Source organism: Antechinus flavipes, chromosome 4 (assembly GCF_016432865.1).
Source record: "Antechinus flavipes isolate AdamAnt ecotype Samford, QLD, Australia chromosome 4, AdamAnt_v2, whole genome shotgun sequence".
Lineage (NCBI taxonomy): Eukaryota > Metazoa > Chordata > Mammalia > Dasyuromorphia > Dasyuridae > Antechinus > Antechinus flavipes.
In genome coordinates this window covers 207,660,144-207,678,870 of record NC_067401.1, presented here as the reverse complement: position 1 = coordinate 207,678,870, position 18,727 = coordinate 207,660,144, and the positions used below count along the sequence as shown (strand labels likewise).

Genomic DNA, 18,727 nt, shown 5'->3' with positions numbered 1-18,727 from the left:
GAGAGTGGAAAAATTTAAGAAGCTCTGCTCTAGAAGATACCACACTTTCCTGATACCTTTAGTCTCTTCCTTTTATCCACCATCCATTCTCCTCTTGGCAAATCAAGCAGATGAAATTGAAATTGGCAGAACAAAGAAAAATTATATATAAAATTATGTCTACAATAACAAATAAAAACATTAAAATGTAGCTGAGTTCTGATTTCATTGTAATGACCAATCTCCAGTACAGATGATTAAAAATGCTTCTTTCCTCTTAGTAAAGAGATAGGAGACTTTAGAATAGGGCAAGATGATCAATTGTGGTGCAGTGGAAAGGAATGGGAGGAAAGAAAGGGAGAGAATAAATGACCATGAACTAGAAATCAAAGATTATCAAGAAAACTTTAATATTTTTAAAAGAAAATTCATGTTTTAAAAAAAGTCAAGCTGAATATAATAAACAAGCAAGAAGGGTGTACTCTGACATGTTTTTTACATAACCTCCCAAAAAGTTTTATTCTTATAGCATCCAATGCTTTTCAAATTGTTATCACTTTTTGTTTCGTCACTGGTACAGGGGGGAATAACCAATCCATTAGGGGGACTGCTGGCATCCAATTATCAAGTTCTTCTACTTCCTTTATTTCTTTTTCTTTTTTCCTTTTTTTCTCCTTCACAAAATAAGGCAAGCTGCAGGAAGAACAGACCACATGTTATATGACAGCAACATTTACCTGTACAAGTGTAGAGAGACATCATGATGTTGAGGAAAGAACCCGTGGCTTGAAATCAGAAAACTTGAGTTAAATCCCAACTTTGCTTTACGGGTGATGTGCTACTGAACAAGTCATTTTGAACTCTCAGCACTTCATTTTGTAGGCCTATGAAAGGGGGCTGATGATACTTGGACTACAGTTAGATTGCTAATTAGTGCAAATAATCAACCCCCTAAAGTGGTCCCATGTATTTGAATTCACACTATTAGAGAAGGGAGGAGATAGACTGCTACTGCTCAGGTCCTATTTGAATATGAGCCCTCAACATATCGGAAACTCTAGCTTTAGATCTTTCCTTTGCTCCTTATCAGACCCAATCCCATGTTATACTTCCGTGTATATGTCATGTTCTGTATCACTGCCACCCTCAGTGGAATGTAAATACCCAGAGGACAGGGGCTGGATTTTTTTTTAAATCTTTGTGTTCCTAGTGACCAGTACATAGTCACTTGCATACCATGCTTGCTTGATGAATATTGAATAAATGATTCTCAAATCTATAAACCCCCACATCACCATATTTTCAAACTGCCTGCCAGTTACTTCCACTTGGATATCATGCTGGCACCTCAACCTTAAAAAAAAAAAAAAAAAAAAAAAAAAAAGATAACCTGTTGTCTTAAAAATTCACCCATTTTTTCTTCCCTAATTCTACCTCTTTCTCCTTCCCCCTTCCAAAAACGAAAAAAAAAAAGCCCCTCCTCTTGATCTTTCTGATTTTTGTGGCAGAAATCTACATTTACCAATGTCCCATTAAGTCAACAGTCCTTTCATTCAAGCAATTCTGAATTCACATAACTGTACAATCATCTAAACTGTATTTTTCATAGAATCATGATAAAAGTGTTAAAGAAGGGGCAGTTAAGTGATGCAGTGGATAAAGTACAGCTTCTTAAACTGTGGTTTGTGATCCCATTTTTTTAAAAGTATGATTTGTGACTCCATTTATGATCTTGTATGCCAGAGACCATGTCCTTGGGATCAAAGAGCTACATGCCCTGGGAATCAAAGAAGAATACACTTTCCCACACATTCTGAAACTATTCCTCCCAAATTCCTGAGACAAGATAATGTGAGTCCCAGGAAATTGCCCCCATCAGCCAGGTGCAAGATAATTTCCAGGCTCCAGGATGTCTGCTACACATTTGCTGTGACACCCCTCATTCTTTCAACCCCCCACTCAGAAATGTATATAACTGGACTCTTTTCACTCATTAAACTGAGACTTTGTTTCACCCCAACTGGTCTCCCTCCTCATTTCTAACCCCATTACTTTTCAGGCATAGCCTTACAGACAAATGCCAGCCTCGGGGCCCACACTCTGATGACCTGCAGGACGGGTCAATTGGCGCCCAGATGTGGGGCACCGAGGCTGAACATTTGCCCGGCAGATTAAGAAGAGAGAAGAAGAAGTTCGTCCGGCCGGACCCCTACCAGTCAGCTCTACCGCAAAGAGCCACGCTCCACTGAGAGCAGCGCAGACTAGTCAGCTCTACCGCAAAGAGCCACGCTCCACAGAGGGCAGCAGAGACCCGCAGTTCGCTCCACAGAAGCGTACGCGACTGAAAAGTGAGTACATAATCTGCCGCATTCATGGGAACTAGAAAGAGGAGTAAAAATTCCCCTTCGGGGATCTTTGAGATCCCCCCCCTGTCAAGTCTATCTATTTCCCCCCCCCCCCCCCCCCCCCGCTTCCCAAAGTAGGGACTCCCCCCACAGAGAGCAATCTCGCATGCCCCGTCTTCCCCGCCCCCCAACCTAAACTCCCTGTAAAAACTCAGAATGCCCTTAGTGCCTCAGACGTTGGTGAATTAGAAAGTGAGGCTGCAGGGTATATTCCACCTCCTTACAGCTTGCCCTTTCTTACTGCCCCGATAATTAATTACCCAAAACGGTGAGATCCTTGAAGAATATTATGTGTTATATGTTTGTTTAATGTTGTAACTGTGTAGTCTGTGTGATGTGTGTTCTATGTTCTGTGTGATTTGTCTGTTTTATTGGTTGGAAAAATTTTTAAGAACATCGTTGCAACTATGCTTACTAAAACGGAGCTCCATGTCTGTCTGTGTGTGTCTGTGTTAAAAAGTTAGCAAACTTGTAAGAGATAAGGATTCAGCCTCTGTGTGCAGGCTTAGCAAATATCAAGAAGCTTGAAAAATCTTTCTCTCTCTCTCTCCCTCTCTCTGTCTCTGGCTGACTGCAGCAGCCTGTGAGACAGAGGGAGAAAAGTGAGAGAATAGATTGATAGGGATTTGGAATTTCGGAAAGTTAAAATACAGCCCCTAACCTGTTTTTGCTGATTTAAAAGCTTTGTCAAGTTTAAGAACTATGATTAAGAAATTTGGGAATTGGTTGTTTGAAAATTTGCTTGTGATTTTAAAACTTTTAACCTGTTGTATTAACTTTGTAAGTACATGAGATTTTAGCTATTTTAAACGGACAGAAAAGGTTTTTCTCCCTTGAAACAAAGCTTACTAGAGTAAAGAGCAATAAAATTCAAGGTCAGCCTGGCCTGGGCAATAAAAAGCTCTGGAGATAAGATACTAATAGCTGTTAATGTGGTAAAATGTGCTAATGTGGTAAAAAAAAAAAAAAAAAACTTTAAAAAACAGCTGTATTAGTTTGATTCAGTTTGTTACCTTCTGAAATATATTGAGTTATTTGTTAACATAAGTTATACTTTAAAACCAGCTCTGCTGGACATGTGTGGGTTTGGATTATTCACTATAGTATGAATCTTACAGGTTTTTGAAGGGAAAAGGAAAGAGGAATGCAGGTGATTTAGGAAAGACTGATTAGTAGGGGCAATTAGAGGTTTGCATGATTTAAGGAAGGTGAAAATCTTTTGAGAGTAGGTAAAGAGATGGGGGAGGGAGCCACCCACTCCCACTGCCTTCTGCTACTTTACCAAAGGAGCATCTGATAGGAAAGTTCTTTAAGGAGATTGTTCAAGTATGTAGTCAGGGGGAAAGAAAAAGTTGGAAATGGATAGATTTGGAAAGAAACCTGATATTGGGAAACTGATGGGTTAAATCTTGAAAAGAATCCCCATTAGGTAATTTGAATGGGAACCTGAGGGAAGTTTTTTTTTTCCCAGGGGGCAGGAGTGGGGGAAGGGTGGCCATGTGGAATCCTCTCCTCCCCTCACCCCCCTGAGTATGTTCCTGCCGCTTTTTTTCTTATCTGATTACGGCCAGTTCAGCAAACTGATTTTTAAGGACATACTTTTAGGTTAAATTGATTGAATATTTGTTTCTTGATACATAAATATTTTCTTGGTTGAGGAATATGGTCATAAATATGATCCATACTTTGGTCCGAGCATTTCTAAAAGTTTAATTGCTATGTTAAAAAAAACCTTCTTGAATTCTTTTATGTGGAATTGGGTGTTTTGTATAAGTTTAAATTGATTGTATTGGGTCATCCTGAGGTTATTTAAAGGACCTCTGAACATAATAGTTTTTTCTTTGTCCTTTTGAAAATGTTTTTGTTATGGACAATATGCTATTTGGGATTATTTTTCTATGTATTGGGTATTTTAAAAGCAAAATGATTTGTATGTATAATGTTCACTCATGTAACATCTACCCAGATATGATAATTGTTCTAAGTTGTGAACTTACTGAGACGAAATTTCTTTCTGTTATTATTACAAGGTTATGATAAATAATTGTTTAAGAGTTATCAGAAATTTGATTACTGACATCTGTTATTGGAGGTAAAAGTTTTTGGCTTAGAGTTAATTAGTTAATGCTGTTTGGGAGTTTTAAAGCTCCACCCTCTGCCAATTACTGGGACAATTGATAAGCAGTTAAAATTCGATTATGTTCTTGCATTTTTTTTCTTCTGTAACTGATCTCTCTGATCAGAGCAATGGTCAATAGAAACTGTTAATGCAATTCAATTATGTCATGCTTTGCTAATTTCAGTCTGGTCATATGTAATCATGTATCCTAAATGCTTGGGCAACTAAGTATTTCGCCTAATCATCTGTCTGTTACTGGATATTGGTGTTTTGTTTCTTTAAGGTTTCTACATGATACGGGGACAATTAACAGGGGTCTGTGAGACCTCACTGATGTTACAACTTGGGACTGCACCCGTTTGCTTGGCCTGTAAAGCAAACTCATTTCTTCACATAGGGAACAATTCACTTTGGCCTCCTCATGTTCTGCAGCAACCTGATGAACTGAGTCTTTCTATCTGAGACTGATCTAATCTTTATTTGCTAGATTTGTGTTTTTGCTCTAGATTTTGGTCAAATTACAGATATTGGCCTGCTTCTGGAACCTGGATCAGCTTTGATCAGCTTTGATTGTCACCACAGCACACACCCACTCTGCATGGAATGAGAGCCTCCTATCACTTCACAGCCTGAAGCAGCAGTTTTAAAATGAGACCATGGACTGGACGCTGCATCGAGCATACTTTGGACTGATATAAGAGACTTTGGGAATGGTTGATGACTGACTGTTAAACCTTACCTGGATCATCTATTACTGAGTGCTTAAGATTTGGGATGGGATTTGTTAAAACTGTGTAATTATTGCTGTTATGTTTGAGGGATTTTTAGGAAATGCTACTGTACTAGTCTGTTATGTATAGGGATTTTGATTCACTCTTGGGATTTATATGGGGAATGGTCATTCGATAATTCTTTTCCATGAGAAAAAAAAAAAAGGGGGGGAAGGAAGAGATAGAACATTGGAGAACCTGGTATATATTTTTTCAAAATACCTGAAAGAATGGGAACGCCCAGCTTCTATTCACTTTGCCTTAAGCACTTTTGCCCCACCCCCTATCTCACTAGTTCAGATTGAATTTGGATGCTTTAGTCTTAGAATCCCTTATTTTGTTAAAACCTCAACATCAACGAGCCCATCGGAGGCTCACTGAGATTTAATGACCAATTGCTAAAAGAGCCTTGGTACCAACGGGTCAGGTCTAGGCTATGCCCCACCTTTCAGCAGGCAGTGGTCTAGCCAATGACGGGATTAGTGTGACCCCAGGTGGTGGATGCTTTGAGATTGACTTATTATTTTTTAATTTTGGAGCCATGGCAGTAAGACCACGCAAGTGCCATGACGGGCAACCTCGAGAGGTCAGGCCACCCACTTAAGACAGGGTTCGGCATGGCGTACCCCCGAGTTGGTATGGCTGACCCCGATGACCTAAGACAGCATTTGGTGGCATGCATCCTCCTTTCTAATGATTGGTGATACTAAGACATTGTAACATTGGTTGTGTGTCAACACTCGCTCCCCACAACCGGAAGCCGGTCACATAGCCTAAGACAGGCCTCCCACCCGTGCATAAATAAAAAATAAAGGGGGATATGCCAGAGACCATGTCCTTGGGATCAAAGAGCTACATGCCCTGGGAATCAAAGAAGAATACACTTTCCCACACATTCTGAAACTATTCCTCCCAAATTCCTGAGACAAGATAATGTGAGTCCCAGGAAATTGCCCCCATCAGCCAGGTGCAAGATAATTTCCAGGCTCCAGGATGTCTGCTACACATTTGCTGTGACACCCCTCATTCTTTCAACCCCCCACTCAGAAATGTATATAACTGGACTCTTTTCACTCATTAAACTGAGACTTTGTTTCACCCCAACTGGTCTCCCTCCTCATTTCTAACCCCATTACTTTTCAGGCATAGCCTTACAGACAAATGCCAGCCTCGGGGCCCACACTCTGATGACCTGCAGGACGGGTCACTTGTAAATGAATATGGGGGGTGTGAATTATGATTTATTATCATTAAATATTTGATTTATATGCATATATGTATAATCCATTGTCACATAAAATTTCTCAGGCAAAAAGGGATCATGAATAGAAAAACTTTAAAAAGTCCTGGAACAAAGTATCAGGCCTGGCTTCAAGAGAACCCAAGTTCAAATCTGGCCTCAGACATTTAAGTAACTGTGACTGTAGGCAGGCCACTTAACCCAAATTGTCTTTAAAAAAAAAAAAAAGAAAGAAAGAAGGCAGGGACAGTTTCTTTTTTACCTTTGTATCTTCAGTACATGCCTTGCATATAACTGATAAATGTTGGCCAAATTGAATTGAATTTTTATCCTCATTATCCAACCCTCTCTTAAAGCATTTTCAATATTCTATAAATCCCCACACTTGTGTTACACAAGAACTCTGATTCAACATGTCCAAAACTGAATTTATCAGCATCTTGTTCACCGCCTCTTGTTCTCTTATAGGATCTGAATTCTAATCTCACTTCTAAAGAACATTGACCTTAAAGTCAGAAGATCTGGGATGACATACCAACTCTGCCTGCTATGTGACCTTCATTGAACCTCTCTGAAGCCTCAGTTTCCTCATGCATCAAATAGGGAAGTATTCAGATTAAATGACCTTTAAGGTCCTTTCCATCTCTAGAGTTATGATGCTGTTGACATTCATGAAATAATAACAATTTATATGTTTGTTTATATAGCACTTTAAGGTTTGCAAAGCACTTTACAAATATTGTCTCATTTGATAAGTGTTATCACAATTTCCACTTAACAGATGAAGAAACTGAAGCAGATAAAGATTAAAGGGCTTATCCAGAGTCATACAGCTAATAATTGTTTAAGGCAGGATTTGAACTCAGGTGTTTTTCTTGATTTTTAAGTTCAGCAATCTATCTACCTTGTCACCCAGCTACTACCTGTCTTCAAAAATGCTACTTCTGAATTTTATATTTTAATCAAAGACATTTCTAGTGATCTAAAATCAAAACCTCAAAAGTTTCTGTTCTTTCTCTCTAGGCAGTGTAGTACAGTGGAAAGAATTCTGGGTTTGGAATTGGATTCATGTCATATTCTTGTTGTTTAATCACATTCAACTCTTCATGACCCCATTAGGGATTTTCTTGGCAATAATACTGGAGTAGTTTGCTATTTTCTTCTCCAGCTCATTTTACAGCTGAGGAAACCGAGGCAAAAGGGATGAAGTGACTTGTAACAAAATCACACAGGGAGGAAGTGAATGAGACCAGATTTGTATTAAGTCCTGACTCCAGGACTGGCATTCCATCCACTGGGCCATCCAGCTGCTGCTAGCTGTCACCTTGTGTGATCTCGAGAAAATCACAACCTTCCTGGGCTTTGGTTTCCTCATTAATACTTGGACCAGATGACCTTTAAGGTCCTTCCCAGTTCTAAATCTTTGATCCTAATTGATAAAGTATCATAATGTAGTCTTATTGATCTCTAAAATTATTTTTCAGTCTACCCAGCTAATCTCATCCCTAAGATTCAGTTATTTGGAATAGAATCATCCCTAAAGTTTAATTAAAGATTTACAAGGTAAATGTGGAAATGATGACAAAACCTCCCCAATAATAATTCTGTTTTACCCAGCCAAAGCCTGGTAAATCGAAGGAGGTTTAATTATAAGCTGAAAGGAACTTCAGAGATAATTTAGTCCATCTCCCTTATTTTATAGATGAGAAAATGAAATCCTTGAGAAGTAAAATGACTTACTTAAGGTTACACAGAATGGAGGAACTACAATTTTTAAAACACATCATCTAACCCCAAATTTAATCTTCCTTTCATTATACCCCCTTTGGCTTCTCAAAAAAAGATTTAAAAATGAAAATTCATTGGGCAAATTCTGACCATGCATTGTGATCTACCTAAATAAATAAAATAACCTAACAATACTCACTTATACTCTTTTGGCAGAGGTTCCAGAGGAATAAATGTATCTACTTTCTTTATATATGGGATTCTGAAAACAATGAAAGGCAACCATAAAATTAGCAGATTGGCACTGCACCCAGATCAACATTTGTTTTCACCAAAATAGAAATTCCTTCTATTCTGTAATAGATGTTACTTTGTTATATTTATAAATATAACCCAGAATTCTTACATAAGACCTTCTTGATGGAAAGACTGATTATTTGATGCTCATGCTCAGTATTTCTTGAGGAGTTTGAGAGAGAGAGAGGAGAGGGGAGGAAAGAAGTGGAGAGGGGAGGGGAAAGGAGGGGAAAGGAAGGGAGGAGAGGCGAGGGAAGGGGAGGGAGAGACCGAGAGAGATCTCTTCTTGTCTCTAGCATACAAAGTGGTTCTAGCTTCTCTTCAAGGAGGAAGAGCGACTTGAGGAAGCAGGAGACATGTAGAGGAGCCAGGATTCAATATGTCCCTGATTTCCAGTTTACTAGACTAAAAATTTCTGGGAATTTTCCTTTGGATTAAATAGGATATTCATTCTCTCTGTGTGTCTCTGTCTCTGTCTCTGTCTCTTTCACACACATACACACACACACACACACACACACACACACACCACACCACACCACACCACACCACACCACATTCACATAAACACATTTTATTCCTCATTCACTTTATATTGTCTAGTATAGTCTAATCTGTATAAATTCTCTGATTTCTATTTGCAGTCTGCTTGGATGAATAGATTTATTCACTATTTGTGATGATCTTCTTATAATTATCATTTGGTGCAAAGACAATCAAGCCTTTGTATAGTCTTCTCCCTATTAAAAGATGGCAACCAGAAAAGCAATTAAACTTAAATCAATTCTCCCTAAACTAACAATATTTAAGGGAGCAGATAGATATCATTCTAATTTGATAAACCTGCTTTGAGGAAAGCAGAACTAGTCAGTCTCAATGCTCCATTTGCCTTCCCTATAGGCAGGAATCAAAATTTTCCTTGGAGAAAGATAAAAGAGATTCCAGAGATATCTCTTTATACTTCCCTGCAAGCTACATTTATTCAAACTCATGTGTATATGTGTATATATACATATATATACATATATACATATATATACACACACATAACCTATTTGAGCAAATACACACACATACACATATATATACTTATATATACATCTTGAAATTATAAATAAATAAAACAAAATTAACCAAAAAAGCCAATATGCTGGTAAATGGAAAAAACAACTACCACACATAGAATATTCAACTAAATATCAGATTTTTTAATATGTTGGTTAGTTTTGCCAGAATAATTTATTTACCCTTTGGAATTTTTTGTTGTAAGAAATGGCTGGGAATGGGGAAGGAAGAGGGATACATTTGGAAACATAGGTAATAGAAAACCCAAAAGCTATCAATAAATTAAAAACACACACACAATGTCACACTTTTCCATGTTCTTCCAAAATAAATCCTCATTAATTTTTAATTTTTTTCACCTTTGATTTGTTGGATCTCTTTACTCCAATGGATTTGAGTTCAAGTTAGAGTTATTTGTAATAGAAATCAAAGATCAATAGTCTTAAATCTAGAAATTTAAGGGACTTTGCTGGGGTGGGAAGGGGAGGGAAGTGTAAAAGGCAGAGATTGATAGTGGGAACAAAATAATGGTGCATTTACTTATGTCCAAATGACAAGGAACCACACACATATCTTCAGTGATACATTAATATATTCCCAACATGCTTATTTCATAAAATCCTATACCAGGGGTCCTCAAACTTTTTAAATAGGGGGCCAGTTCACTGTCCCTCAGACTGTTGGAGGGCCAGACTATAGTAAAAACAAAAACTTTGTTTTGTGGGCCTTTAAATAGAGAAACTTCATAGCCCTGGGTGAGAGGAATAATCGTCCTCAACTGCCGCATCTGGCCTGCGGGCCGTAGTTTGAAGACCTGTTATTCTCAGAGATGGAAGAAACTTCAGACACATCTCTTCCAATCTATAATTGACCAGGGATCCATCCCCTGCACAACTTACCAGACAAATGGTTATCCAGCTTCTACTCTTTAGTAAAAAGGAACTCACTATCTCCCAAAGAAACTTAACTCACTTTTGGACACTGCTAATTGTTAAGATTTTTATTGCTGTTTGGACTTAATCAAAGTTGAAATCTTTTTAAGGAAATTTTTAAAAATTTTCTTTTGGTCTTGCTTTAAGTCTCTCATCACTCCAGCCCATCCTCTATTCAGCTATCAAATTGATTAAGGTCTGACTTTAATGAACTGATATTCAATAAACTCCAGTGGCTCCCTATAATCTTCAGGGCCAAAACTAAAATCTTCTGTCATTCAAAGACCTTCCTACAAAGGGTGCTATCTATCTTTCTAGTCTTCTTACACGTTGTCTCCTGGTACTTAGGGATCTTGTAATACTGCCCTCATTGCTGTTCCTTGAACAAGACACTCAAACTCCTAACTCTGGGCATTTTCATTGGCTAACCTTCATTCCTAGAATTCTCTTCATCTGTGCCCCCTGGTTTTCAGTTTCATTTCGGTTATGTCCAGCTCTTTGTGACTCATTTGGGGTTTTCTTACTGCAGGGATATGCCATTCCCTTCTCCAGCTCATTTTACAGATAAGGAAACGATTGCAAACAGGATTAAGTGATTTGTCCTGGGTCACACAGCTAATAATTGCCTGAAGCCATATTTGAACTCAGGTTCTCCTGATTCCAGGATGGTTCACTATCTACTGTACTACCTAGCTAAATCTCATGTTCTATAAGAGGCTTTTCCTGGCCCCTCCTAAAGTTAGTGCCTTTCCTCTTTTAACTATCTAGAGTTTTGGTGAGGACTCCTCCTGTCTTAGTAGTTTTAAATAGATACCAATATAAGCTATTCCCTTATTCATAAAGGGCCCCCAGATTCCTCTTGCTTCAAGGATCAAATACAAACTCCATTGATTAGCTTTATTCTGATTCTTTATTCTGATTCTGTTTCACTCTTTCATACACTCAGTATTGCTCTCAAAGAGGCCTACTAGTCGGTCATTCCCCCAAATATAACATCTAGGCTCCTACCTCCGTGATTTTGCAATCTTTTCCTTTAAGCCTAGAAAGCACTCTCTCCTCCTCTTATACAATCCTTAGCTTCCTTCGAAATCCAGCTCAATTGTACCTTCCTATATGAAGCCTATATTGATACCCACCCCCACCCCCATTCTCAATTGCTAATGTCCTCCCCCCAGAATTTATACATTTTGTATTTAATTTTCTATTTACAGATTGCTTTGCACTAAGAGAATCTAAACTCCTGGAAGGCAGGGAATGTTTCTTTTTTGTCTGTATAAATATAGCTACCATAAACTGATACTCTACATCTAGCACATAGCTGACACACAAAAAAGCTTGTTGACAACAATAAATAAAGGTAACCAAATAAAGCAAACACTAACATACTAGAACTCACCTTGAAAAATTTATTGGCGCTATAGTTGCTCCATCTTTGTAAAAGTCTGGACATTCTTCTGGTCTTAAATATGGTTTATCCCCTGGAATTCGTTCTGGGAGTCCATTCCTTTCATCAATGTCTATTAGTAATGTGCCCCAAATCAGAATACATAAAGGTTAAAGATAGGCCACTAGTCAACTTACAGAAATTGAATGTGAGCTAAAAATGCAAAAATTGATATTTTTTCCACCAGAAACAAAAATATATGAAAGTCACTGCTTCCCCCTTTATCCTCATTAAACATCTTTTAGGCAAGTAAAAATTTTAATGAGTACTCTGTGAGCTGAAACATCAATATCAAAAAAGAGCAAATATGTACAATATACATGTTTCTAAGTACAGAAAAAAATAAAAAGACGTGTCATTCCTTCAAAGTCTTAGTGGAAAAATTTCTAAGTACAGAAAGAAAATAAAAAGACGTGTCATTCCTTCAAAGTCTTACTGGAAAAATTAATTTGTTCATATATTCAATCAACATTTCTTAAGCAATGCACTATAATGGGAAAGACACAAATGTTTAGAATGATATGACACAAAAATATGTCATAAACTTCCAAGAGATATGACTCTCAAAATAAAATATTAACTAATAAATATTTCTCAAATGTCAAATAAACATTAAATAGTAAATATTTGTCAGATGAATGAATGAGTGAGTATAGGTAAGTGAATAGTAAATAAATATCATAGATTATATCATAAAATCAAAGATATGCTAGAGCCAGTTCAAATCTGCTTGAGGGAGCTGTTAAATTTTTAGTGTGAAATCTACCTCAGAAATCGACAATCAAACAAATAAAGACTTGCTATTTTATGAATTGCCTGGACTTAAGAAAGTGATGGGGGGAAATGCTAATGATGCAACTAAATATAAAGGTTATGTCATAGGTACTTTTCCCCTGGGAAGCTAATTATTACACATTTATTGGCACACTCCTGCATAGAGGAATCACAGAGGCCAATTATTCCAACCCCTTTATTTTATAGATGAAACTAGGGCCCACAGGAGCTGAATGTCTTGCCCCAAATCACACAGGGAGCATGTAGCAAAATTAGAATTTAAACCCATTTCCTCTAACATCAAGTGCCTTCACTGTACATGCTGCCTCTCTAATAGTAGAAGTGGGAGGAATCTTTGAGAAAATCTACTTCAATCCTTTTATTCTGCAGATGAAGAAAGAAACAAGCCTTAAGAGCTTAACTACATGACTAAAGTCTAAGGTGGTTCTTTAAAATATGTGTATATATGTATATGTATATATATTAATATTCTATATCATCTACATATATCCATATATCCTTCCCTCCTTTTCCCAGAGACCAAAAATAAACAACAAAAAAAAAAGTTTGGTAAAGCTACATCAACCCATCAATGGTATCTGACATTATATGGAGTATATGCAGTGTTCCTCCTCTGAGGAGTAAAGAATGTGCTTTTTCATATCTCTTTTGTGGGATCAAGTGTGGTCATTATAATTTGTCTTTCAAAAAATTATCACTATTTTGTTTTTACATTATCTTTATTTCCCACTGAATTTCTCCATTCTCCCAGTTTTGAGAGAGGAGATATGTGGGTCCAGATTTTCTTCAAGGAGAGGTCTGGGAAGGAAGAAAAAGACTCTGGGGGAAAAACAACATTTAGAGGACCTAGCACCTTAATCACGTTCCTAGTTTACTACTCTAGTGTACTACTACACTAGATAATTGGAGGAATTTCCCTTTAAGTAAGATCTAGGATTCTCTTAGTTGAACTAAAATAATTATCTCTGAGTGGAAAATTCATTCACTCTTTGTATTATCTATTTTATTCTCATCTGCATGTCTGCTCTGATATCTGCTATAGCTTAGATATATGGGTTTATTTTACTACTCAGTACTAGTGGTCTTTGTGGAATTTACTTCAGATGAAAAGTCAAATCTTGTATATATTGCTTCAGGCACTCCTTCCCTGTTAAGGGATAACAATCTGAGTGCAGCTTGAACCTAAAAATTATTTAATCTAGCTTAATAATATATGTGGAGGGCAGAGAATTATAATTCTAGCCTAGTACCTTTTTGGTGTGAAAAGCCCAATGACCAGCCTCTGGCACCAATCTCCTGTTTCTCATCTCCCTTGGATGAGGGTAGAAGTAGGATACTCTCGGTTAATATATTCCCAAGAGCCATACCTAGACAGACTATTCTGAGCACAGACATGAGCAATACACACATGTACTCTATATAGGTTTACAATTAATTATACATAATATAAAATTATTATATAATAATTAGCAATTCATTTATTTTGATCTCTGTCTCCTTTTGTCATAGGCTTTTAAATGGTGTCAATGAATTTCTTTCTAATGTTTTGACAACTGAATTTTAATACAATTGGTTTCCTTAATTATTCTATGTTATGTTATTTTATGTATTTAAAAACATCATTCTGAAAAAAAAAACCATCTATGGATTTTACCCTAGGTTAAAAGCATCTATATTTTTTAAAAAGTTAAGAACCTTTTCCCTAAAATGGTGTTAGCAATTCTAAGATAAGCAATAAAATAAAATCATCTAATAAAATTTAAATGTTACTATCATGATGATAGGGCAGTCCAGTTTGATACTAAGAAACCAAGCCACAAATCAGAAGGCTATGAAATCAACACAAAGCTATATATACAGGGCTCCAAATCTGCTAACCCTACCTATGGCTTCCCTGTGGATTAGGCTGAGCACTCTCTTTCCTTAATTAAAGCCCCAAATCATATGACTCAATTTCTTTCCAACCCTTTCTTCCAAAATTTCAAGTTATCTTTTAAGCTAGTCTTTGATTCATTTAAAGAACACCACAGATCAATTCTGATGAACTGTGACTCTCTTCAACAATGAGATGAACCAAATCAGTTCCATTGTTCAATTGAATAGAACCAGCTATATCCAGCAAAAGAATCTGGGAAATGAGTGGGAACCACTACATTGCATTTCCAATCCCTCTGTTTTTGTTCACTTGCATTTTTGATTTCCTTCTCAGGTTAATCTTATATTATTTCAAAGTCCGATTCTTCTTGTGCAGCAAAATAACTATATGGATATGTATACATATATTGTATTTAACATCTACTTTAACATATTTAGTATGTATTGGTCTACTGCCATCTGGGGGAGAGGGTGGAGAGGAAGAAAAAAATTGGAACAAAAGGTTTTGCAAAGGTCAATGCTGAAAAAATTATCCATGCATATATCTTGTAAATAAAAAGCTATAATAATAAAAAAATTTTAAATTAAATTTAAAAAATAACGCCTCCAGCAAGAACTAATCTCTTTTCATATTCCCTGGCTTCTGTCTGTTGATCAAGTATGACCTTCAGTTTACCACAGGAATGGACTCCTTAAAATGTAAGAGATAAATTCCAAAAACAACTGAAATCTTTTTTAAGGGGAATGAAGAATACCAAGGACAGTTCCACCCCATTGGTTATTTAACCCCTAGTTGCTATCAGATTATCAAGCAATATATACAAGGCTGACTTTTCACTGTAGTGAAAAGTCAGTTCCACGAGTAATGAATAGTAAAATAAACCCATGTATCTAAGAGGATAGCAGATAGAAGATATGCACATGAGAATGTAATAGATAATACAAAGAGTGAACGAACTTTCCATTCAGAGATCCCCAAGAGATAAATGGTCAAAAAAATTGTATGGAAAAAGTTAATTAACAATATGGGCAGCTAGATGATGAAGTAGATAGAACACTGGACCTGGAGTCAGAAAGACTCCTTCAGTTCAAATCCAACTTTAGACACCATCTATATGACTCTGGGCAAGTCATTTAATCCTTTTTGCCTCAGTTTCTTCATTTGTAAAAGTGAGCTACAGAAAAAAAATTGGCAAGCCATACCACTATCTTTGCCAAGAAAATCCAAATGGGGTCACAAAGAGTCTGACTCAACTGCACAATTAATTTAGGCTTAGAACTGTAGAAAGGAAAATGCAATGTTAATGTCTGAAACTAGAACATAAGCAAAGTAGAAATACTTTTCTTTGGACTTCAGTAAGGTTTTCTATTAATAACCAACAAAAAAGCACACATATGTGATGATTTTAATGCAACATTACCATATTATAAAACTCAGAGGTAAGTAAAAATATGTCTCTACATATGTGCTGTGATTTCCAAGCTGAAAGTAATCCATATTGAGCCTGATTTTCTCCTTCACATAAAAGGGTAATGTTCCAGTAGGATGCCAACGTTTCTATAATGGAATTTATTTTCTCCATCCCTATGACCTACTCTTGCTCCCATCTTCATGTTTATAATAAAAATATAAAATAATAATAAAATATAATATAATTTTTAAAATTCCCTATCCTAATTCACAGACCCCCTGAAATCTATTCATGAGTTTCTTGGGGATATATGTGTCCTTTGTACATACTAGAAGTTTATTAAATTGAAATTTGATATTTATTCTTTTTTAATGGGGAGCGAGGTGGGAAGGAGATAAAATATATTTTTCCTTATTGAAAAAATGAAATTTCATTAAGAAATAATTGAATTTCATTGATTTGCAATGCCTTCCTATGAAGTAACATGAAGCTGGGAAATAACATCCTCTGACCTTTTAGCTTATTGACAATTCAATACATCAAGGATTTAAGATTTCATCCACATAAATACTCATTCCACTAAAACAGGTTTCAATCCTCTTATTATTCAGTAGATAGTTTTCAAGAGTTATGGCTCCAGAATATATCCTTCACCCTCCCCCCACCTTATAGTCAAGTTTGGTGCTTAACCTAATTAGATTTCACTATGATTGCCATGGTTTGGCAAGTCCAACATCATTCATTCAGTGTGGCATAGTGGAAGGAAGCCTGATCTTGAACTAGGATTCAGGAAGCCCCAAGATCTAATCCTACCTCAGACTAATTATATGGTCCTAGACAATGAACCATTTTTAGGTGTGATTTCCTCTTCTGTCAAAGGAAGATAAAAAGCACCTATCTCACAGGAATATGTGAGAATCAAGGGAGACAGAATATATAAAATGCCTTGAAAAACTAAAAGCTATTCTTATTATCAACACACCTAGACAGAAAGCCTTTCCAATTTGGTAGAACTCGCCAAAGCTTGTCATTGACTTCCAGGGAATTCTTCCAGACTTAAGAGTAAGTGTTTATTGGAGGAAGACATTGAAGAATAGAAAAATGGGGGACGGGGGGAATTACCATATTTTTTCCTCCCAAAACATTTGTCCAATGTTATCTCTGTTGAAAATCTCTGGTATGCCCGAAAGACACCATCGAAATGACACTTTTTCCCCTTATGATAGGTATGAAGATGTCCATGTCTTGGATAAAAACTCCATTCTTCATCTTTTTGATCTTTGGAAAGACATAAGAAAATACAACTATAAGAAGTATTTATATCATTCAATAAAAGAATTTTTAAAATAATTGTATTGGAATGGACCTTCTTAAATGTGCTCAGTAGCTATACAACTTTAGCAAGGAAGGTAATTGCTTTCTTTGCCCTACTCTCAGATCTTTATAAGCTTTAAGGAACAGGAAGGGGTGAGTGGGGAGTTTTTTATGTTTTCTTCTGAAAATAACTGATATAGACAAAATATCTTTTAAAATAAAGAGAAAAAGAAAGCAGGAGAGAGAAAAGAAAAGAAGGGGAGAGACAGAGAAATAGAAAGTCAAAAAATTTCTTTTTTATTTTTCCTTCTCACTTCAAACCAGCTATATGGTATAAAGGGGTGTTCTGAAGTGGCAAAGGAAACTGGGAACTCATTCTATACCAGGAGTTTTTAACCTGAGGGCCACAGACACATATATCCCCAAGAAACTCATGAATAGATTTCAGGGGGTCTGTGAATTAGGATAGGGAATTTTAAAAATTATATTATATTTTATTATTATTTTATATTTTTATTATAATCATATTATATATACATATATATGTCATATTTGTATATCAATCTGGGAAAGGAAGACCTCAAAATTTCTGGCTGGAACCAAAAATAATTTCATTAGATCATCTTTTGTCTCACTTTGTACCTTGTACATTGAAAGGGCATTGACTCAAACAAACTGAGCCTGGGAAAGACTTCATTTTAAAAGATCAAGGTCACCCACTGCATCCAAGCCATATACAGACTCAGGAAGAAAGAGTGATGCTAATTTCAATATATCACTCTTGTGATATTATTGGTCCTCAATAAAGAAGGCTGAACAACATCAACAATATTATAATATTTCTATTCATATAAACTTATAAAAATGTTCTATATTTTATATATAAATACATAAATATATTGTTATATTAGATTTCCCTATTTATATGTACATATAAATATATGGATATGTATATAAATATATAAATTCACATCTTTATTGATAAAATATAAAGTCATATATTATATATAGATATTCTATAAATGTATATTTATGTATTTTATATATCATATATAACTTATACATTCATATTTGTGATATATACTTTTATTAATTATTTTATCATAATTAGTTTTCTTTGAAATTCTAGGGCCACAGACACATATATCCCCATGAAACTCATGAATAGATTTCAGGGGGTCTGTGAATTAGGATAGAGAATTTAAAAATTTATATTATATCTTATTATTATTTTATATTTTTATTATAATCATATTTTTTATAATTTTTATTTTATAGTTTTATAATTTTATAATTTTTTATTTCATAGTATTTACAGTATTTTATTTTATAATTTTAAAAGCATTCTTCTG

The 18,727-nt window shown here is 35.9% G+C and overlaps 1 protein-coding gene across 2 annotated transcripts in view; it reads right to left on the bottom strand.

Moving 5' to 3' along the window:
* Nucleotides 1-365: 365 nt before the first annotated feature.
* SPATS1 (spermatogenesis associated serine rich 1) overlaps nt 366-18,727 on the bottom strand; it is a 29,156-nt gene continuing 10,794 nt past the window's right edge. The window contains exons 4-7 of one of the 2 annotated variants that reach the window (XM_051997067.1): nt 17,184-17,339; nt 11,932-12,052; nt 8,441-8,503; nt 366-672 (exon numbers count right to left, since the gene is read on the bottom strand). In XM_051997067.1, the coding sequence (XP_051853027.1) occupies nt 522-672; nt 8,441-8,503; nt 11,932-12,052; nt 17,184-17,339 (491 nt within the window). In that variant the 3' untranslated portion in view covers nt 366-521. The remainder of the gene's footprint in view (nt 673-8,440; nt 8,504-11,931; nt 12,053-17,183; nt 17,340-18,727) is intronic. The other variant, XM_051997068.1, reaches the window with a different exon arrangement.